Raw genomic sequence first — 24,526 nt, forward strand, 5'->3', positions numbered from 1 at the left:
CAAAATATCTGTGGATGTAGCAGAAAATATCAAGTTGCGTTCAAGGATACTAATGCAGAAACAATCTGATGTGATGCTTTGTAGGAAACACTCATCGTAAGTCGAGATGAGAATCAGAACTACAGAGAGTACACCATCGCCAGCCCTGCTTCAATATCCCCTCGACCTTATTCACCAAATCCTCCTGCCAGCCCAGAATGGAAGAGGGAGAGACTGACACCGACCCCCAACAAGAGGTAGCTCACTGGACCTGCTGTATTGGAAACCAGCATTGCAATGTTCAAGCATGCAGATCCGAGATGCATGCAGTGATGTTTTATTAGTAATTGTTTTATTAGTTGGTATTATAATTATAATTATTTTTTATATAGTTGAAATAGGCATGTAACTTCATCTATACGAATAAGGAAACAACTCCTTCCACATTATACATTTTAAAAAGATAAACGCAAACACTGAGTATACAAACAGTGCTGAATGTGGAAAGGACCAGGAGTTTCTAGTCATATTTTAACTGTTTAGTTATGCTTCTATTTGAAACTTCCAGATTAAGATAGAATGTTTCTAATGCAGAAACAATACTCTGATGTATTGTTTCAATGTTCAAGCATGCAGATCAGATCTGGGTTTTATCGCCTATCTGGTTGAAATGATTCACTCTAATTGGCTGCAATACATATTTGATGACAAGAAAGTTTTGGAAGCAGAAGTCAGTAAAATGTATTGTAGAAGGCATCCACGGAGTTTGGAATTTACATGACAAATAGCAATTTTAAAAAAAAAAAGCTATTGTGGAATTTTGTTATCTTCCTTGTATATTGGAGTTGTTGGACCGATAGTTAACCCTCAGCTAGCTCGTCCCCTCTTGCATTGTTACTTCGCTTACTGAAAGGAAAAGGCTAATACTGTCCAAAGTCACACACATGTTATATTTACTATTTATTTCACAATAAGCCCAGTAGGTTAGCTTAAAAAGCATGGATAGGATCTAAGATAAACTCTTTGAAATTTCAGAAGGACAGTTGAGTGTTTTTTCAGGAACCCATCCATTCACTGCTTAAATAGGCTTATATCTCGACAAAAGGTTGTAACAAGTGCTCTCTTGACTCCACAACAGGCCCAAAGTCAATAGGTACGAGAATAACAGACCGAAAGTGGAGCCACAGGATTGTACTGTAGTAACAAAGGATATGCACAGGATATCACATTCCACCTATTGCATTCACTTCAACAAAAGGCAGAATGTGGAACATTCACCGCACTTTCTGAGCATGGCTGATTGGCCATCTGTTCACTCTACTGGACAACTATTAGTCACAGTTCAAGCTCAACTTTTCTACCTCATCTGGACTGATAAGGCTCCCTGCTGTGCACAACATAATTGATTTTAACCTCTGCGATTATTTATTTCCACAACATGGTCCTTTTAAAAATAAAGAAGTTTACCCCATTGGTAACCTGCAGAACCGTTATAGGTTTTAGTGAAAATGAATCTAGAGGGCAATTTGGATGAAATCCTCTTATCATGGCATATACCATTTTTATATAAAAATGTCTGTTTATCATGAATATACTACATTTGGAAGTATTAATCTATATTGTGAATGAACCACTTTAAAAAAAACTTTTAAAAATTAAATAACAAGAATGTCAAGCAAGTACCTGACACATTTTTAGTTTGTCACATTGATGCAAAAGCCACATAAAAATCCCATATTGAAATTGGTCGGTGTGACCTATTTATTTGATCTTATGCATTAAAATACTTGTAAGGAATAACTTCTTAACCAAAAATTATTAGAAAAACATGTTTTCAGGGTATATATTGTTATATTGCCCTTTCATACATGTGTATCGTTTCTCTCTGTTGTCTTCATGTTACAGTGTCCAGCTGCGATCATGGTCTCCAGAAGAGAAGAGTCAGAGGATGTCCAGATCACTGTCACAGGTTGGTTTCTGTTTCTAACAAGCCCAATACTCCATTTATTCTTGTAAGTGATTGTACCTTTTTTCTGCTTTAAGAGCTCTGCAATCAAGAGTTGTCCACCGTTTGTTTAGTCTCCACTCCGCAAAAGAAAAGCGGCTAAATTCCATCTATAAAATGTCTTTTAATTAGATGAGGACAATTGGTTCTTAGTGAGCGTGAAATTATGGTCTCCTTCAACCCGAAACAAGAGAGGAATTTGTTGTGCTCCTGTCTCTGTACTTTCTCTGCCATTTAAAATATTACTTTGAGATGATGATATGATAATGGTAGGATCAAGGCACATACTGCAAAAGGTCTAGGGGTTGTACAATATACTGGAAACAATGTGTCCTCATAAAGTCAATATGACATTCATCTGTAGCAATTTTAGGTTGCATTCTTCTTCTGCATACAGCAGAAGGTGGTTGTCCTCTTGTCTGTAGATCTCTGAGATGTATTTATTTTGACTGCACTGTCCCAGTGTCTAAGAATAACATATTTGAATTCTTAGCCTTTCCTCTTAAATTGTTTCTCTGCTAACGCCACAGAAAATGCCCTACAAGTGTACTGTACATGTACTTCAAGGTGGGATACAGAAAGGGTTTGACATTTGCATAGCAGGGAGTGTATAAACATCAAAGGTCATTCTTTGAAAATATCTGACATTAACCTCAACAACAGTCTGGGGCTGTTTCATTCAGCGCTTACTCCAAGGAAAAAGATTACTATTTTCTGTCAAAACAATGGCCTTAACCTTTAGTTGTCTGAATGGAGACTCATTGGTCTCAGTAAGTTGTTAAATATGGACTTGGGGGTTATCACAAGACTGCAGCTTAAATATGCTGTGCTTATTTACCATTCCAACAGCAAAACCAAGATGGTGGTACTCAGGCGTCTGGAGAGACTTCGGTGGGTTAAAGAGAGAAAATATTGTGGGAAAGTTCATCATGAGCTATTTCAGCTATGCCTGCATGCTTTGTCTCAGGCATGGGTCCCACTGAAGACAAGACATGTGAAATGACAGAGCAGGAAAAAACATTATGCACTTTTTTGTAATAGCACAAGGAACCCCAGCCCTTTTTATAACTCTGGACATTAAAGAAAGTTGGATAAATATGCAGAGGTTTTAACCCCAGACATTACGCATTCCTTCTAGGAGGCAGCTGGCTGAGAAGGTCCATTTTTAAAATTTCTCTTTGAGTTTGGGATTCTTCGTGCTGTTCACATGTTAAAAGGGCTTCAGATGCACAGTCACTCACAGCGGTGTCCAGTCCGAGACTGGGGGCTTACGTCAAACCAGTTTTTGATCTTTTTCACACTGGGAGACAGATGAATTACTCTAGCCATGATGTAACTGGGGTCTAAGTGGGGTCATTTTTAAGATACTGTCATTCATTCTTTGGACATTTTTCTCCAGTTTTATTGAAATACAATGCTTTGGTCATGACCTCCATAAAATCTGCTGCTAGAAAATGCAGACTTTTAAGAATGCAAGAGTTGCCTAATAACTACTGTTATTTGATGCGACTGCAAAGCCACACTGCATGTTGTCTCCTTCCAAGTTGTTTTAGGACAGGTTTCAGGATTTCTGTTTGTGCAGACATGAATCAGCTCTCTGACTCGCTCGCTGTTTGAGCAGATTTAACTGACATGGGTGTGATATGTGATTTTCATTTGGACACCTCAGGGGGACAATATACTGGACTGTAGATGATCAAGTCATCTAGTGTCAAGTCCTTGCACTGGAATGGAATTTGCTTTTCTGGGCTATGAATCCTCTTGACTAAAAACTATTTTCTAAATTAATCTTTTTAAATTCCTGTTGTGAGTGTCTGGGCCTTTTTAAAGGAGAGATGTACACACGTAGACCACTTTTCTTGCCACAAAGAGTACTACTCAGCCTGTGAAACAGTTGTATGATTTCTTCTGTGACTCTGTGCGCAGTCTTATGATGTCGTAATTTTTAGCTTGAGTCTTGAAATTCAACAGGAGGTTTGTGGGAGACACTTAAGGGTTCAGTTTGATAGACATGAGCATTTACCAGGCAGAGTGGGTTTAATGAAAGAGTGCAGTTCAATTTTAGCCTTTTTCTGTGTTTTGTGAAACTCCCAACCTAATGAAATGTGATGCTAAATAACTGCAAAACCACTTAAATGTAGCTCAAAAAGTCTGTTTTTCAACATTCTCTCATTCTGACTAAATGGTCCAGTAGTATGAGTAGAGTACGAGTGCTCAATTCAGCATAAATATATTACACTTAACGTTTATCATTGGATTTTTTCTTGCACAATTCATTATAAGCCTCTGTTAAATACAGATTCTGATGTTTTCAGCTTCAATCCAAAACCACATTCAAAAATCCGCTGTGGAGTTATAGTGAGGCTGTGGCCAGCAAACCATGGTGGAGCAAACTTCCTTATTGGCCTACCAAAAAACACATTAAGAGCTGTGTTGTGGCTTGGAGCTCCATCTGCGAGCCCTGAGAAATGAACGTAGTCCTGTCATAGCCGTCAGTCGGCTTCACATATTTGTGGTATTTATGGAGTCGCCCGTTCTCCCATTCTCCTGACATATTTAAATTCACCGTTTTCTCTCATTTCTGTTTTGTTAGAAGGAATGTAATGATGGCCAGAGATACAAAATGATACAGAATCCATATATTTCTATTCCAATATCAATTTTGCTTTTTGAGCTTTTTTTAACTTCTTAAGTATCTTTTGAATATTTTTTTTTTCTTTTTCTGGTCTTAAAGCTGATTTGGATTGCTTGCTCTGCTGTCTTTGCCTGAAATCCTCAGTGTTTACCATCATCAAGCCTAGTGGATGAGAGTTTGGGGTTTTGGCTGACGCTTTCCTTGAAGCGATGTCTACCCTGATTTTAAAGTGGTGACGAGCCTCCCGCCTCAGTGCTGTGATTAGTCAGTGGCGTTCTTTCAGAGTGCTCTGTGGCGAAATGGCTGAGAAGAGGCCTGCCGTGGACACACATAATGCTGCTCAGGCTGGCAGGAACACTGCAGCCCAGTGAGTGCTAAGATGAGGAGCCTCCATGACAAGGGCCTCTGTCCTGTCTGAGAGGTGCAGAGTTCTGCTGTATCAGGTGATCAGCCTCTCTGAAAAGCTCCTAAAAGGCTTTTCCACCTCTGTTTTGGCTCCCTGAGTGGGGAGAGTGGGACTCGCAACAGGATCCCCCATTTTCCAGGGTGTTGGATATCCTGAGAAAAAGCCTGTGTACAATGGTGTCTGTGATGGCAGGAGCTGTAGAAGGCTGGTGCTGCCTTTCCCCTCGTGTCACAAGGCCTGTCGTTGTGTGCTGGGAACTGGAGGAGACGAGGGGGGAGCGGAGAGGACACCAGCGTGCCTGCTGACGTTCCCCAACTGTATTTAAAGCCATCACATCAGTCTGCTCAGCCTAAAGACTGCTCATACACAGCAATGTCCTCGATGCCTCCATCCTCGATGCCAAACTGCCTACAGCACCACACTGAACACATGTATAATAATTCTGTGTAAAAAATTGGGCAATACACATTATCCTCCAATGAGTGTGTTTTATGGGATGATTTTAGGATAAATAGATACACTTAAAATGTTTGCGTATGGTTTGTGTATCTGTTAGTTTACATGCAGAAAGCAACCGTCCCATACTACCACCTACGACCCTGATGTCAGGCCTTCTCAAGAGGATAGACAAATGAAAAGAGCTAAAATGCATTCATATACAGGAAACGGGGGTTTCCAACACATTGATGCACTTTACTAGGTGTAGGATTGTTTCCTATGGTACTGCTTTGTCGGGCCATGATGTTACTGACTCCGGTAATGGACTTTATCATCTACCAATTCACCACCATGACAGAAGGAGCTAAGACATCCTCCATTCCTGGAAGCCGGGCATGAGATTGTATCTGCACTGGCCCGCCACCAGCATGATTCAGAGCATCTGTTTATATCATCAAGAGATGACCACAACGGGTTCTCTGTTGCGATGAGCTTGGCCAAAACCAAACTGCTTTGACCCTTCACTGGGCCATTAGGACCAGGCTCCATGTCTGGGGTTGCCGTTGTTGCACTCTGAGGTTCCTGAGGGTTGCCTTAGTGGGCTGTCTGATCCTGTACTGGGATGGAGTGGTTGCTTTATAAATATCCCTAGTGTAGGATGGCCAGCTCCTGCAGGGTAACACTCGGAGTTGGCCCTTAGCAGATCATATTTTCCTTTTTACCTTACAGTAGGTGGGGTGGCCTTGGCTTAATGACATGTGTCACTGTCACTAGGCTGTTTATCCAGAGGAGCTGGTGTTCTTAGGTTTCCATACATACATCCTCTATCCCATACACTTCTGTGTCCACCATTCTCCTCACAGCAGGCCAGTCTGCACGCCAGTGGCTAGCTTTGTCCTTCTCTATTCTGGACGTTGTGGTGGACTCAAGTGCAAAGCTGCGGTCAAAAATGGAGCCAAGGCATGCAGGAATAGATCTCAGTTCAGTGAAAATGTAAAACGTTATATTGCATGCACTATAGGTCGAAGATTGAAGATACTAGAAAGACTTTATCTGCAAGACTGGAGACATTCATTGCATAACTAAATGCAGACAAACATGTCTTTACATTAACGATGGTGGCTTGGAATGAAGTACTATTTTGGGTCTGACATGAGTGGGACTGTTGTTTGGTTTGGCAGGCAGGTGCTGTGCTAAGCCAAGCCAGTGTTGGGGAGCGACGCTGGCTGTGGCCATGGTGGAGGGATATTTTCTTTCTACATACTGTATTGAGCTTTGTGACTGGACAGTGTGAGGTATTTACATGTGGACTCATAGCCATTAAGCTTGGGATCCATTGTGGCCACTGCACAAGCAGCGTGCTTCTCCTCATCCCCGCTGATTGATCCGCTCGCCTGTTTTTCTTTCCCTCGGAGTGGAAAGCAAACTGGAGCACTTTTGATAACCCATGCTTTCCAGCCCCCCGCTCAGGCGCACTCATGGGGACACTCGGCCATGCAAGGTTTATGGGGAAATGTTGGCCGGGAGAGATGGGCCTTTTTACTAGTTGGTGCTGTTTACGAAGGTGGTTGAGCGGAATGTCAACATTCCAAAAGTTGTTGTCAAGGGAACGACGTGTATAACTGCCCGTCAGTGTATTCATGCCAGAAAAAACAGACATGTCAGCATATATTCCCCTCGTTTTACACTGACAACCTGCACTTTAAGGCTAATGGTTACCATGGCTGCATCTGTTGCTCATAAATCATAATTGTTGAGCTGGTAAAATGACATCTGCAGTTAACATGGAAGAATAATTCTGCTACACTGAGACAGCATAAATGCATATCTTGACGTTTTAGATTTATATTTTAGCCTTTCGTGGAAATTCCTGTAGAAATATGAGTATTCGGTTGTTCTCCATTATCTTGTATTGCATTATAAGTCATAGTGCTGTGTCATACAGTTACTGTGTGCAACCAGCCATGAGACATGCCAGGTGCTTTCTGTCATGTTATGTAAGCAGTTATGGTACTTTTGGGCTCATTAACCATGGGTGCTCTGCTCTATCCCCTATTTATGGAGGTCTTCTCACTGATGAGGAGATGGCATGATATTGAGAACTCCCAGCTTATTATCACACGTATGATCAGTGCACTTGGTCTAAATTCAGCTCTATTTGATTGCAGCTGTCTTTTTTTGATGTAAATGAAAGCAGCATCCAAGCAACCACACATTTAAAAGTATTATGAAGTCCAGCCATCTTAGTCCAACCATAATGAACCCCAGATGTCTAATGGGCTTGATATGCTGCTCCAGTCGGAGCCATGTGGGGAATTTAATAGGGATGAGAAATGTGTTATTTGTGTTATTTCTCTTGGTGGAGAAATAAACACTCAGACTCAGATTCTTTGTGTCTTTGACTTTTGGTGGCAGTGTGGATAAGTGCTTCCTTCAGACTCTTACAGTACACTATGATCAGATTAAACAGTTTTGGCTTGTCTCGGGGGTTTTGGAGTATTCACTTTGTCATTACAATTCACACACAATCAGGTTCATCCTCATGTATCTTGTGGTGAGCTTTAGGAACCATGGACTTGACAGTACAGAAAACGTTCCATGATGATTTTGCAAAATACGTTCCTCTAGCGTCCTCTGACCTATCATCAGTTCATCTTTTCGTGCTGATCTTGAGTTGAGATTACCAATGGAAAATCTCAGTCATGAAGAATGTACATGCAGTGCTGTTTTCGCTGACAGTGGCAACAGTGTAGAGACTATACAGTCACCTTGTTGTCTTCGTCTCCCTGCTGTTCATTTGGCCTCTAATCTTGTACATATGGTTTATATTTTGAGAAGTCTGATGGTGTGTGGCCATAGTGAACGAATGGAGAGAGGGGGAGGTATTAACGCTGGCATCACAGAGATCTGTCACTTTATTCCATGTTATTGAATGCTGCGCGGCGTAAGCCTGGGCCAAGAATATATATGTTGAAAGTATTATCGAGGATTGAGAAGATTGAGCTTGATTTCTAGAGCTTACTCCATGTATTGCAGAATGGACTGGGAAGTGTATAAAGAGGAGTTTTTATGTCCCCATTTTGAAAAAAGGTAAAGTAAGTATGCCCTTAGGTTAGAGAACTAGAGCCTCTGTCCAGCTTGTGTATATTAAATGTTGGACCACATATACGTATAGAGGAAATGGGCTCATCACTTAAAGCAGCCTCTATACGAGCTGTAGTCAATCTGCACCCGGCATCCCACTGGTCTAGTCCTATCTTTATTACGATCAGCATTTTTGTATGAGACCTTCCATAAATCAGCTGCAGCGGGATAGTAGGCAGGAAAAAAGTTCCAAGAAAGTTAATGACATGAATTTTGATATAGAACAATGTACTGTGTTCAGCCGTATGTTGTTTTTTTATTGTTTACAGAACATGGACAGAGTATGCACCATCACTCAGACATAATTACAAGGCAGCGTCTATCAGTGACAGTGGATAACGAGTAGGTTACTGTCAACCTCAGGTCTTTGCTCAGGACCTCCACCAATGCACTCCGCTGGATAGGAAAGACTGTACACAACTCTGATTATTACCCAGCCCAGGATGTCTGTTGTCCCCCTGCCTCATTGTAGTACAGCAGTCATATACCCTATGTGGTGGAGACGGTGAATGAGCAGTTAGCAGCACTTTCTTACAGCAGCACCAAGCTTCCCAAAATAAAAGCTCCCTTTAGGCATCCCTCCTGTGTGCTGCTGGTCCATGCCCTGTAATTGAAGCTGCAGGGTGGTAATGATGATGATGCAGAGTGGCTTGCTTGGAGCCAGACTGAATGGTCCTTCACTGGCACTGTCCCCAGCTTCTCCCATGGGCCTTGATCTAAACCAGCTGCCCTCACTTCAGTTCACCATTTCCTGTTTGTGTTTTGAAGTGGCCAATCATGGACGCATGCTTGTTTTTTGTTTTTTTGTTTGCATTTTTGACAGTGTCCACCATTTTCGACTCCCATTCCAAGCCTTTTCTTGAATATAAGCCAGTCACACTTGTTCAATCATTCACCAATCAGATCAGATAGACTTTTTTGATAGACATTTTTTTCAGTCATCCAAAAATGCTTTTTAAAGCAACATAGGACATTTTATAAATGTATCATTAAAACTGTTATCACTGTAACAAACTGATTTGACAGGTCATACTTGTCTTGAGTGACAATACGTAATTAGGTATAAAACGTAAATAAATATGCAAGTAAAATAAGTTCAGAACTGGCCAAACCCACCAGGATTGTCACATTTCACATGTTTTTAATTTTATTTGTTGGAATAAAGCTGAATCCCATTAGTATCACATTTCCCTGTAACAAAAATAAAGTAGGGTTAGAAAAATGGATGGTTGGGTGGATGGTTCAAATAAACAGTGAGCTTCAACATTACCTTCCACAACTATTCTGCGGCAGCAAGACATCTGCCCTAAAGATGGCAAAGGGGAACATCCATCAGCATGTTAGACTTTGACATTAAAGTCATGACAACTATGTTTTAAAATGTAAGTATTGCTCTAAAATATCAAATATGACACTAAACAATCTAAGATTTAAGTGGTAAAAAAACATTTGTAAACTTTATTGCACACAAAAGCTTGGCTAATCAGCTTCATTAAGACTGCGGGTTGGGATTTGTTGTTGCTCAGCTTTGATTTGTGCCTGGAAATGGGTAAAATCATATATTTATTTTCCTACAGAACCCCGTCCACTTCAAAAAGCACAGACAAAAGCAAAAATGTAAATCTCCCATGTGGAGTAGACAAAGCGGGGCTGTGGCAGAATATATTGTTTGTGTAGAGAAGATTAAGAAAATTGGCTTTCTTTCTGATTATGTTTTCAGTGTTTGAATGTACCAATGCATGAAAGTGGAAGTCTTGGATATGTTTAATGTTGGAGACCAGAACAGTATACCACTGACTTGCACGAATGATTCCGTATGTATGTTGACTAGGAGCTCCTGATTACAGTTCAGTCTAGCTCTAATCAGAGCTTCCTCCCTTTCACGAGCCACAGGAACCAGTGAGATTGGCTGATGACTTTCTCCAGTGGTCTCACCCATCTCTAAACCATGCTCCCATCCCAGACAAAATAATAGGCTTTCCTCAGCTTGCCTGTGCCCCTCCCTAGTTTTGTTGGTGCATTAAACATGGGAGACATCTTGTTGGCACTGCCATGGTGCAGTTTACCAAACGCATTGTAGCTCTGAGATCAGCCATGTGTAATGGTGTGATTACAATGGAACAGTGATGATTCACAAAGATGTTTTGGGCAGCCCAGTTAATGGCCATTGCTAGTTGTGCCATGGTTACTGCTATAAAAGGCTGGATGATTGTGATGGGAGAGCTGCTCTGGTGGTGCAGACTATTTTTTTTATTAACATTTTACTTTCTAAGGTCAAGCTCAATCACAGCTGCATACTGGCTGTCACAGTGGAGCGCTTGTTTTTTCTCCCCTCATCTTCCTTATGTTTTTCTTGACTTCATTGCATTCCTCTTGAGTCTCATAGATCAGAGTTGTGATTGTATCTGTAATTCTTCTGCTGTTGGAGAGCATGAAGATCGACGTTCAGTGGCCAGACACTTACATAACATAGGTTCGGTTTTTATTAGTGTGGATATGTGGCTTCACTAGGTCTTCATGAGAAGAATCCCCAAAGCATGTATTACTTTCAGATATATGCGCGGTTGAGATTGGTTCACAGCAGGAGAGGACACGGATGTTTCTATTGCTGTTCTCTGATGATATGGAATATCTTATAAGCGTGCAGAGTTATAGTGCCGGGTTTATCCTGGGAAGAATAGCAGTGAGCGTCCCAATGATCGTTTCTGGTAAAGGCTTCCTGGCACGCACCACTAATCTGCCCACTCGCCAAGAAAAAAAGCCCAGGAAAATTGGACTCAATTGTGAACAGAGACTTGGTTCAAAGAGTTGCTGAATTGGAAGCGGGTGCTGGCATTTGAGGCACAAATCTTTGACTCCATCAGTGCCACTGTTACAGCATCAAGCACCAGAATGGGCTTAAACTAGAGTCACAGAAGTGTACTGGTTCAAAGATCTGGGTGGAGACATTTCTCCTTTTGATGAGCCTGTGGAGAACTGATGCCAATTGGTGTTGGTTGAGGGAGGAAAAACATGGTTAGCTGTATTGTGAAAGCTGTACTCTTGAGTTATAATTGGGCTGTTTGATTCTTCTCAGGCTAAGTTTTCCTGGACTGTGCGCAGATCTTAAATATCTTTTGTTTCCCTGGAAGTTGTGAAACTGTTTGGAAAAGTCTTTATTTTTTTTATTTTTTTAAGTCATTTTGTTAGTTTGCGTGCTTCGGTATGCACATACAGAAGTGGTCAGAAAGGGATTTGTTTGTTGGGATTCTTGGCAGTAAAAGTGTCTGGGCTGAGTTATGTGCTATGCAGACTTGGTCCAGGTGTGCTGAGTGTTTTAGTGTGAACATATGCCTGAGGTCAGTTCGTCTAGCAGCTCATGTGTCTTATAACATGATGAAACCTGAAGTAAATCAACCTTTTCTTATAATGTAATGAGCTGCTGAGAAAAGCTAGAATAAAAATGTCATTAGGACATCTGCTGAGACCTATGTTTAAGGGCTTCTAGTGTACAGTGGGTATGTAGCGCCCTCTTCTGTCAATAGTCAGCTAGTTCTCACTTAACTAAGACTTTGCTCAGAGTTCCCTTTCTGAATCACACTATTGGTTTGCACAATAAGTGCTCATTTTGGCTAAATGAGGTTCTCGCTGCGTGGAATGTCTTTGTGACGAGGGACACTGTTTGAAACTAGCATCGATAATTATAAAATCTGTTCTGCATCTGGACCCCATTGAAGTGCATTCTGTCTTTCTCGTTGGACTTGAGTCGGTGCCAAACATCTGTTGCCACACAATCTATCAGCTGAGGGGCTGAAGTACATCTCTTTTATATATGGCAATCAAGATTGAAAAATGTTGCTGTGATTGTGGACACTGCTCAGCCTGCAGTAGAGGAATGTTGAGCGTGACTCATGCAGCAGAAACTTGGATTGTATTTGGTGCCCTGTACGCTCAAATGAACAATAACAAAAATATTATCACTTCTTCAGGACCGGTGTCAGTCAAACGTGATGATAATGATGATGAAGTAGAGGGATTATCTCTAGTGTTTTTTTATGCTGTGTGATGTGGATTTAATTTAGGATAGCGATTAATTGATAAATCTCTCCTTCAGTCTTGAATGTCTTACAAAATGACTTACTCCAGGCAAATTCTCTTCAGATTTAAATCTTCCTGAAACAAGGATGCTACATTTGTCATTTGTTCAGTTCCAAGAAGAATGTGAAGCTGTAATCCAGAAATACTGCTGGGGGAATTCCTGCAGCTGCATGGAACATGGCTCAATGTGTGTTTATCTTTATTGATTTATTTTCGATCAACATTGGATCATGGTCTGGATCCTAGTACTTGCAGGATGGCTCAATAGATTCCTCAACTCTGCAAAGCCTTTTTTCTTTTTGACTTTCACGTTTACTCACCCTCTTCTTGCTGTCATTGTCTCTTTCCTCTTCCTCCTCAGGAGTTCTCCCCTTCAGACTACAGAAATAACTCCATGTCCAGCAGAACCCCGACCCCACCAGGATGCTACTCGCCCCATAGCCCCATTGATCGCGACATACCCATGTCCCCTCGTCGCAGGTAAAGACAACTTGCATCGCATACACTAATGTAACATGTTAAGACTCCATATTTCACTGTGAAATCAATGCATATTTCACTGACTGCTATGGAAACACACCTCCAATTTGCACATTTTAATTGTAATGAAACATTAAGTAGAAATATATCACATTTGTGCAAATCTAGTAACCAGGCATACAGTAGCAACTCCAAATTGCTTGAACTGTATTTTTTATTTTATTTAACCTTTATTTACCCAGGCAAGCAAATTAAGAACAAAATTCTTATTGTCAAATGCAGCCTGAAGGGGAAGAGGGAGGGTGTGTGTGTGTGTGTGTGTGTGTGTGTACGTGTACGTACACACACACACACACACCTTTTATTTTTTATTTTTTTAAATATATAAAATACACTTTAAAAAATTCAATATAATACAATAAAATAAACAGTTAATCAATAGGGTATGACAAGAAGGGCTACTAGCAGGTGCCGGAGTCAGTCAACTATGATTAGTTGCAGATTTTGTTTGAAGACAGACAGAGAGGTGAAAACTAAAAGTTTAAGGGTGTTTTGAAGGGTGTACCAGTCAAAGGCTGCAGCGAACCGGAAGGCACTGCGTCCAAAGACAGTGCGGACTTTGGGGATGGAGAGGTTGATGAATGCACTGGACCTTAGATTGCGGGCAGGGTGGGAGAGGTGTAGAAGAGAGGTAGAGAGGTGTTATGCCGAGAATGGTTTTATAGATGAGCAGAAACCAGTGATGGAGCCGTCTGGTGTGATGGGAAGTCCAGTCTACCAGGTTGTAGAGGTCGCAGTGGTGAGTAGTGAATGGAGCCCCTGTAGCAAAACGGATGGCAGAATGGTGGAGTTTGTCCAAATTGCTGAGAGTGGAGTGAGATGCAATTCTGTAGATTGTGTCACTGTATCTGTTTTCGAAAAGTGTAAAACACAACAATGCAATTTGTTCATAAGCTCCATATGAAATAACTAGATGTTTTTGCAGTCCACAAGATGCATCTCTATTTTAATTCCTTGACTTCAGGTGTAAAAAATGGTAAGCTTTAACTTTCCAATTATAATTAAAAACAACATTTATAAATGCAATTGTAATAGTTCCTCTGCATAAATCTTAGTGTAAACCTAAAGCTTCCAAATATTAACAGTAGTTTTGATAGATAACACTACTGTTAATGTAACAGGTGTCCAGTCAATAGGTCTGTGTAATGTCCAGGCAGTCAGTCAGCACCATCTACAGGCCAGTCCTAAGAAATCAACAATACCTGGTTCTGAAAAGCTTGTAGTTATTCCATTCAGATTAAGCTAGTTCTAGTAATGGTAAACTACTAAATGTATTAATAAATGTATGAAAAATTATAAAATGACCATGAGCTTAAATGTTATTAGTGATATTGTGTCAAAAATACATTATTATCAGTGGTTATGTTATCACAGTATTACCCATTTTTGGGAATTTATCTGGATATTCAGTTTCTGATAGAAACAATCATTTGTATAATTGTTTTGTCCCTCCGGGAATGCAGATGAAAGTGCAAAAAGTCTGTCAAACTAATCGATTCATTTAATGGTAGTCGGCTTGTGAATTCACTGCTGTGTTGCAGCTGTCTCTTGGTGCTTGGAGCCGTTTGCAGCTGCACTATTGAGTTGACAGCTACAAATGAATGCATTACAGTTTTGCCTCTGGGTAAACCCTGCATTGTGTCCACCACCTGCACTACACTGTTTCCTGCTTGGCCCCCTCTGATGAGGTGCTGCAGCTTTAATTTGACTCACTTCATAGAGTGCAGGTGCTGCCCTCTGAACCTTGTTTGGATTTACTTAGACTCACCAATGTTTTCTGTCCCAGCTGAAATGAAAATCTTAATTTTTAGTCTCTCACGTAATCCTTTGTGTCCACTGAGTCTCTCAGCTGTAGAGCCTGTTGCATGTGTTTTCACAGCTCTGGATGGTTGACTTTGGCCCCAGTCCTTCTGCCTTGGGTAACAAGACTAGTGATATGACGTGTCAGCAACTGCACTCATATCCAAACACCCCATATTCTCTAAAAGAGTCTGATTTTCCATCTCCCCCTTGATTGGCCTCCAGTCTAGAGCCCCCAGCCTGCACACCAAGCCTCTCCCTGCTGCCTCCCAGCCAATCACAGGCACGGTGACACCCATATTCCCACCCCTACATGTCGCATGGCCAATGAGTTTTAGTGCAGAGGCACACCTTTCAGTCAGACTCTTGTTTTTCTGTCTGGTCTGGTTCAGATAGAGGTGTGTGTTCGACTAACATCCTTTTTCTCTAGGATGTTTTGAGTCGCTACAGCAGGAATAGAAATACAGGGACAGTTATTGGAAAGAAAAGTTGAGCTTACTTTTGTTTATTCCCACTTTCTTTATTTTTGAGGTGAGTCTCATCATTTTGATTTGTCATTTTGTAAAGACTTTGGTTTAGATGTTGTGCTGCATGTAATCTCCTTTTGAGAAATGCGGTTGGAATGTAGGCTTGGGATCCTTGATTTGTTTTGGCTACGCTAACATGCTTATGACTAGATCTTTATCATTGTTCCTGTGTGCAAAGTCTGGGTATGCAAACCAGGAATACATTCATCTGTCAGACATTTCATAGATGTGAGATCATGTAAAAGCACAATTCCCAAAGGACACAGTACTCTGACGTTCTTTGATACTTTGTGAAATCTAACTGCTGCCTCTGCTTGCTCTGATGCATGCCGTTCCCCGTCGCCCTCACTCGTGTTTTTTGTTTTCTTTCCATTTGACCTTAACTTTCCACTTGCTTAGAGATTGCAATTTCAGAAGGGATGGTGAGCGAAGCGAAAAGGGGAAATGGACTGAGGGTGGAGCTGAGCATGTGGAGAACTTGGAGGGTGTTCTTTCTTTAGAGGTCTGTTTCCAATTTGAAGCATGTTCAGTGATGCAGAGGAAAGGCTCTGAGCTTAAGTCGCAAATTTGTTGTCTTGTGTGTTGTTGGCTCTCTCCTGTTTCAGCCATGTTCATTTAGTGAGAAGCCTAAGCCTCAAGCTGAAATCCAGGAAGGAACAATACACATACACGCTGCAGCCATGCTCACCCCTATGAACATATTAGATCAAGTTAGATATGCTACATAACTATTTGAAGAGAGTTTTTAAGCTTTTGACTTTGTTCTTTTGTACAATAGCTTTAAGGGTCTTTTGCGATCCCCTAATGGTCAGACAATGCAGCAGGACAGTGATCCCAAAAACAGCAAGCAGGGAGTTTAACCAGGCAGCTGAATGTTCATGACTGGCAAAGTCTGTCCCCAATCCATATGAGCATGTGTTGCACAGACTGAAGGCAAAAGCCTGAAATAAGAAAGAAGTGAAGATGGCTGCTGTACAGACTTTACCCAGAAGATGCCAAGTATTTGAAGTTGATGGTATTTATAAGCCACATTTTTGACACAAAATATAGGTCCCAAAACTTTATGGCAATTACTTTAAATACATTTAATTTATTTAATTTCAGGAAACTGGGGCATTGTGTATAAAAATACACTGCAATTCCTACACTGTTTGCCCAAAATGAAAGCTTCAGTGGTTAATTGTTGTTGTTGTTGTTAAACCAACCACGTTTGGCCTGTCATTTTGTTCTTGAACAACATATAACCAAATACAGGGCCTCATAGTGCAGTGATGGGCTAAAAAACAAAAAACGGGTTAACCTGGTTGAGGTTTAGGTCATTGTCTTTGAGAAGATTCTTCACAACACAGGTGTTTGTAAAAGAGTAAATATTTTTGCAGATTTGTTGTATGTGCCAACAGATGGGACAGTCCGTCAGGTTAAGTTGACTGACGGATGAGTTGACTGCATGTGGAAAGAATTGACACCTGGCCTGACTAGAACCCGGCCAACCAGCTCCTGCTGACAGCAAACACTCACCAGCTCAGAGGAAGAGGAAATAAACTGACACGAGAACAGACTCTGTCTTTGGGTTTCTCTTTACTTACCAATGCTACTTCGGATTTTCTGCATGTGTTTCTTCAGCGGGGGTAGGGGAGGGATTGGTATTCAACCACACATTAAGTATGGAAGAAACAGTAAAAAAGTAACTGCTTTTCCACCACACCAGGGGCAAAGAATGTGCTTGTAAAGAGAGCCACTGTTTTTTATAATTACTTAATGAGTTGACAACATAAACTACTAAAAGGTGAAAACTTCCTGCCCCCTCATGTGCATTGATGGCTGGAAAAGCCCACAAGATGCAAGGTTCAGAGATTTCCTTCCCGTTTCTCCACTGTTTAGCAGGCTATTACCAAGTGCATGTCTGGTATTTTCATCTTTGAGGAAAAATGAATTAACTTACAATATCAACGGTTTAACTACTGCTGTTTTGCATTAGAAAATATATCACACATGCTACTTAGCTTTTATTGTCAGTGTCATGTCCTCTTGGTGTGTTGCCCTGAGGCTGCTGTCTGACTTAGAAACAGAGCATATGGTGAGGGGATATGACTGGGTCCTGGTGAGAGTATGATGTGTGATTGGACAGTTTTGGCCTCTTGCCTGTGGTGTGCAATCTAGACTTGATGGTAGAAGGTCAAAGTCCCAAAGCCGGCTGCTGGCCTTTCCTTCATTTCCTCTGGATTTAGTTAAACCAGACTTCCATAAACATACATTTTCTACTGAACACGTCACCACGACCTCGACCATTGATTTTAGTGACTGTGGTGACCTGCGGCATTTTTACTTATTTCTTCCATCAGCAGTTCGAGTTCTGACTTTGCCATGCAGAGGTTTGACAGAGACTCAGAGGTGTACAAGATGATCCAGGAGAATAAGGAGTCCCGCACGGTGCCTCGCCAGTCCAACACCTTTAAAATGCTACAAGAGGTCCTGGAGGCTGATGAACAAGGTTAGACACACTTTGCATTACAATCACATGTGAACGCAGAAAGCATACGCTGCTTAATACTGACATTCTACTGTGTATAAGAATTATCCGTCTCTACGACCCTGATCAAAATAATCAAGTATAGACAATGATTTGGACATGATCGTGTTTGCATGGAGGTGCAAAAGCAAATAAAGTGCATATATTTTCTAGATTTGGTGATGGTTGTATCTCAGTAAAATGTTTGCATGAGGATTCAGCTATTATGTCAAATGCAAAATTATTTATATCATATGGCCAGTTTATATTGGGGACAGCCTATTAATGGAATGCGTCTGTCCTACTTTTACCCCTCTGCTTTGATAAATGGCAGTCAAATAAATGCAGATAGTTCTAACATTCTTTCATGACGTGATAATGACCAATGTGTGGACACCCATCACATGAACCGTGTCCCATGGGTGATGAGCTAGCAGTGACGAATCAAAAACACAAACAAGCTCAACTGACAGAGCATAGTGTTAATGTGATGAGGGGTGCTGGCCAGTCAGAATATCTCTTTGTGTGTGTGTGTGTGTGTTTGACTGCAGAGGCAGCCGTGCGGTTCCCAGGGAAGGTCTCATCCAACGTCCCCAAACCAAGCCAATCTGTCGCAGGAGTCAAAAGCACCCACCACAGCTGTGATAAGTGTGGCAACAGTATTGTGTAAGTCTATTATCACCTGCAGTTGCACGTTCACTGGAAAAACAAGGTGTGTGTTTGTGTGAATAATTACAATAATAATGATTATTTGCCCAGGGGGAAAGATGTTCCACAGTAAGAGTGATATTACGGGTGTGTGTGGGTTGTTTGTATGGGAATGTGTGGTTATTATTAGTTTTACTGTTACATCCAATGCTGAATGAACTGAAGAAGTCTCATAAATTATCTCATATAAGTCTAACAGTGTGTTAATAATTGAGAGTATAACATACCAAACCTGCCGATGGAGTTTTACTACTTTCTAAAGCAGATCAAATGTTTGAATTTTCTGGATTCAATATGATACATAAAAGTTCAAATACTGTCACTTGTTGGAGAAGCATCTGTTATTAGACATAGTTTGTCTCTTGTGTTAACTTGAAAGTTCATCTTTAAGATGGTTATTTAAATATAATTGTTTATCATGGCAATCTCTCCAACCCTCAGACAAACATCCTTTCACCCTATTGTGAGTTGGTCTGATCTCTGACTGTTTTCCTCCTTAAACAGCACAGTGGCTGTGCGCGTCACGGAGGATCACTACCGCCATCCTGAGTGCTACACCTGCACGGATTGCGGTCTTAACCTCAGAATGAGAGGTCACTTCTGGTGTGGAGATGTGATGTACTGTGAGAAACACGCCAAAGAGAGGCACCAAGGCCAAGGGAGTTCCCCTCGCTAACGAGTCTGCCGCTCCACAGCTGTCCCTCTCTGGACGCAGAGTGCTGCTCGCCTCAAGCTCCACCTCATCTGACTCAGTTATAGACCTTGGGATGGGGCGTGCAGGTGGACACTGGTCAACGATATGGCACGGGATGTTCTTTTCCGATCAAACTTAACCACACTTTGCAATATTCTGATTCACTTTCTTTCCTTTCTTATAATTGTATGCAAAATGGGGCTTTGTTTTTCATCTGGCCCGACCTCCTCAGTCTCTTTAGGTTAATCTAAGCTCTAATAATGCACAGCTGCCATGGACTCCAGCCACATGACTTTGTACTTGGGCCAGATTTACATAACTCCAACGCTTTAGACAAACTCAACAGGATGGCTTTCTGAGGATCTGGTTAATCATTGGAATCTCCTGCTGACACAAAGGGACCAAAATCTACACTTAATGCCATTTTAAAGATGTGCTTTGCACAGACCGTGCTGTGTGAGGGTGTGTATTGGTGCATGCTTTCATATGCAGAAGTGTGGTGGCTTCTGCATGCCTTTCCTGTATTTGTGTGTGTGTGACTGTGGGTGTGTGCGCATGAGAAGGACATGATAAAGGGGCACCAAGTTGTAAGATGCAAAGGAGTTTGTGAATTTTTGCGCTAGTCAGGCCAAAAGCCCTTGATATTATTTCTTTTGTAAGCAGAATTTAGAAGTAGAAAATAAGAAAAAAAAATTACTTGCTGACTTGTTTTGCTGTTATTGTTTCTTATGAGGGACTATAGTTTATTTCAATATACAAATATTGTTTTGATGTTTTGTGATTAAAATGCATTCTATAATAGTATAGACCATTTAAAATGCATAATGTATGCACAGGACATTTAGTGTGAAAAGCATTGATATTACACTTCCAGTTACAGCAGTGCTCAGAGACACACTATAATGTTCGCATTTCATGTGGCACTAAATAAAAATCGCACAATTTAAACCTTCTTCGGTGATGTTGACTGTGTTGGAATAATAACAAGCAATATGTCTTAATGTTTCACTACCTTTTGGTGTTGTCTGCCCTGTCCTAAAGAATTTTAGGTGGCCCATCACAGGTATGTAAAATATTCAACTCATAATAAATATCATGGGTAAAATACCAACTAAATAGTGGAGGCTTTATGTAATGAAATGACAGGTTTTATTTCAATAGGCCTTTTCTCATAGCTGACATTTTGCCAGGTCTTTGAGAGACATATTACATAACGCAAATAACATGGAGATGGAGGGGGGGAGCTTTGTTGCCAATGTCCTAGTGATATTTGTTTTGACAACACGGGTGTAGAGGTACACTGATGACCTCAGTTTTATTTCACCCCACACACACACATACACACATTAGTACAAGGACTGTGCGACTGGAAGATTTTTATTAGACAACAGATCTCGAGTCAGCCACTCCTTTACTTGAGCTGATTTGTCCCACATATTCTAATATGAATTACTGCTATATTGAGTTAACCGCATTACTTAATGAGGGGACACAACTCCCTGCCAAGAGGACAGGTTTGACGAGTAGGGTGTCACCCATATGTAACAGAGTATTGTTAACGTTACGCAGCACATTAGCACGGTGAGTTACAACTTTGATTGCCTTTAAGTCAGTCTTCATGTCAAAATGGAAAGCGAGCGGTCACAAACGGCAGTTAAGGGTCTGCAAGTTTCCTGTCACTCCACTAAATGGGCATGACCTAAACCTGTTTTTCTTAGTTTTTATAGCCTTCAACTACTAGAGTGACTGCACAGATAATTTTTAAATAATTGTTTAATTCACTATGCTAACCAGAAGAGGGCAGCACTGTTATAGTTTACAAAGTGCCATTGAGCTCTGGAGAGGCTGAAGGAAAACCTACCCAGAACAGAACTACCACTATAACAGCATAAGTTGACTGGCACATAATGTATACTTTGACATTCTTTTCCATCACAATTGCTCCCAATAATACAATTAATGTTACCATACAATGCAAATACATTGGTTTTAACATGTGGCTAACATCTATGCATGCATTCACTCAAGTATGCATACATATATTACACATGGATTTACCCAGTTATTACAGTAATAAGTGCTTCCTTATATATGGATTACAAAATATTACACTATATAACTATTACACTACAAACATGGCATGAAATGACTACTGTTCACTGGATTAAATGCCCATTACCTCTGCTGCTGTTACGTCTACTGCAAATAATAAATCTTAATGATCTACAACGTTATTTAGTGCTGGAAGATGTGGCCCTGCATTATGATTTGATAACCCAATAAATTGTGCAAGCAGTGGGTTTAAAGTCACCATAAATCCTTAATTAAAACCATTCGTCCAGGAAGTGCCTGCATTGTAACTACTGGACCGACTGGTAGACTGACAGAGCTGTTTGGAGGAGGGTGGCCCATCCATCTGTGTGCTGCTGATCGCACCACTAGATGTCATGGGCCCCTCGAGAATGACAGACGAGGACCTAATGGAGGGCCGGAGGTTTTCACTTCCCAGCTGGAAGCTCTCTTTTGTTTATCCACTGGCATGAGATATGCCTCAGTCCCAGCAGTTACTTGGTCTGGTTCACGTCTCTGTGATTGCGCTGGAAACCTCATTGATTTGAGATGTTTCTGCTCTAACACGTGATTTGGAAGGGCAAGAGGAGTCCTCAAACAGCCCAGCCGTCTCACGTATGTGTCTGTGCTGCATCCAGAAAAGCTTGCGTAACTTCCACCGAAGTCTCCCTCAAGACATTATCTCAGTTCTGCCTTTTTTCTTTCTTTTCTTTTTTAGCCTCCAAGCATCTCCGTGTTCCACCTTTCCTTCCCCAACATTCTCCTCTTTCTCAACACCCCACCTGGAATGGAGTCCAGATGTGGAACAGGGAGACGGAGAGATTGCTTGCTTGGCTATGAGGAGCGAGGAGCAAGGGGGGGGGGGGGGGGGGGGGATGTGGAGTGCATAGAGAGAAAATGTTGGAACGACATTAAAGTTTGTCTGGATGCCATTAAGTACAATTTGATGTAATGTGCAGTTTGGGACGTGACATTTTAAATGGAAACTGTGCTCTCCAGATGAGAGAGATTTGGGCCTTGTGGAGTTGGAGGGGGGTGTTGTACTTGAGGCCTTATTTAACAGCTTGGATAAACAGCCCTCTGTTTCGTTGCTGAGCAGGCGCCCATCCACTCCTTGTGCTTTCTTTCAATAATCATGCTGGCTTTCTGAGCCCCGCTCCGGCGTACAGTATCATATACAGGAATAACAAACCCAGGGTCCACTGTGTGGGTCAGAGCACAGTGCGCCATTATACTGCCGGGCAGGCTCGCATGACTGAGGTGCCTGCCGTTTGGATATGTCAGCGAATACACGTCAAGCCCAATTGCATGAAGTTCCCTCTTTTCAAAGGCTTTCCAGGTTCACCTTCTCATATGTTGAAATGCTCTCCAGATTTGAATCGCCACGCTCTCCATCCTCCCGGAGCCTCTCGTATATCAAAAAGTATTTTTAAAACAGAACTGTATTTTGGGAACTTTCCATACGCACACAGGCAAACATGTGAAAAGGAGACCCTGAGGAAGTTTATGATCCTCTGTGCCTTTTGGACAGTGTGCGGTTCTTTCAAGGGGGGAATGTACTTTTCTAAAAAATATTATTCCTTCAACAAAAGATTTGAGTTATTGGAATGTTTTTCCTCTCAGACTATCTGTAAATCTAAGCGTGTGATTTGTCCAAAAATCAACATGCCATAGATCTGTTGGACCATTTATCTACTCTGAAAACAAAAAATAACATATGGTTATGCTCACTCTGTGCTGACTGAGTTGGGCTTCAGTGATGCTATACTGTTCAGCAGGTTGGTTTGGCCTGTTGGAACAACTGCAAGGGCCAATTTGCATTCAGAGGCAAGGTCACTTCCATTGCAGCCACTCCCTTACTCTGGTCATCACCACATAAACACTTCCATTAAGGGACCTATCTGATGCAATGCTTTATGGGTAGCTTGCTGTTGCCAATGGCCTCCAAGAGGACATCAATATTATGCTGTATAATGTTCACTCATATCATGAAGTTGCAATGTACAAGATGACCACTAAGTCTCATTTTAGAGGAAATTGTTCTGTGCTGCCATCACTCCTTGTGCAGCAACAATATATGATTGGCTGAAGTGCGGCTATAAAAGTCTCTGCTTCCTCTCCACCCCACTGATTTAATGAAAATCCTTTGATCCGCACGAGCAGACAATGCACCTTTAGCGTCCGTTCATAACTTTAAGTTGCTCCTATACAATGAGGGTGCACATTACAATCAAGACCTTCCTGTTTTCTACAAACCTAGATGGGAACAACCATTTCAAAAGAAAATGCAGCAAAACAACATGAAACATAAGCATTGAGCACATTTATCAACACAAAATGAATTAAACATGTTCTTAATTTTCTTCATCCTTTCTCTTCTTCTTGCACCATGTTTTCCTCTTTATGACGTTATAGTTGTATATAGTTTATCATTTTAATGTTGTTTCTTTGTTGTTTGACTAAACTATACACCAGCAATAAATACAATAATAGAAAAAGTGCTTCCAGCAATAATACATGTAGCCTCAAACAAGGCAGTGTTACTATTTAGACTAAACATCTGAAAATTATGAAAATGCTGTATTATGATACATAATAATGAGGCTTATGAGTTATTAAACCACGATACCAGATTACCAATTATATTTAAACAAGAGGAGATGTAAAATAAAAAAATAAGATTTTTTTCTTATCTTTCAGATTGTAATACTGACAGCAAAAGAGTGCAGCAAATATCTATTTTGTGATTTTGCACATAAGTTCACTCTATCATTGATGCTAACTACAATTCATAAGCCCACTGGTGGTCTGTGTGAAGAAGTTTAATTAAGGTGTGTGAGGTGGTTTTACCATTCCTCACATGTGAGTCCTCCTCTGTCTCTCTTCTTGACTGGATGCGCTAGGACCGCGGGGACTAGAGCGCAGACGCAGACGGAATGGGCGCACTTGGGCTAGTAACTGCGAGTTTGAGTGTGACAGAGGCAAGCAGGCAAA

The 24,526-nt window shown here is 41.2% G+C and overlaps 1 protein-coding gene across 2 annotated transcripts in view; it reads left to right on the top strand.

Annotated features, from left to right (window-relative positions):
• pdlim2 (PDZ and LIM domain 2 (mystique)) overlaps positions 1-20,414 on the top strand; it is a 34,985-nt gene extending 14,571 nt beyond the window's left edge. The window contains exons 5-10 of one of the 2 annotated variants that reach the window (XM_080045200.1): positions 85-236; positions 1,885-1,948; positions 13,046-13,164; positions 17,894-18,042; positions 18,612-18,726; positions 19,273-20,414. In XM_080045200.1, coding sequence (XP_079901326.1) covers positions 85-236; positions 1,885-1,948; positions 13,046-13,164; positions 17,894-18,042; positions 18,612-18,726; positions 19,273-19,444 — 771 coding nt within the window. In that variant the 3' untranslated portion in view covers positions 19,445-20,414. The remainder of the gene's footprint in view (positions 1-84; positions 237-1,884; positions 1,949-13,045; positions 13,165-17,893; positions 18,043-18,611; positions 18,727-19,272) is intronic. The other variant, XM_080045201.1, reaches the window with a different exon arrangement.
• The last annotated feature ends 4,112 nt before the right edge of the window (positions 20,415-24,526 follow it).

Source organism: Ammodytes marinus, assembly GCF_949987685.1.
Source record: "Ammodytes marinus genome assembly, chromosome: 2".
Lineage (NCBI taxonomy): Eukaryota > Metazoa > Chordata > Actinopteri > Uranoscopiformes > Ammodytidae > Ammodytes > Ammodytes marinus.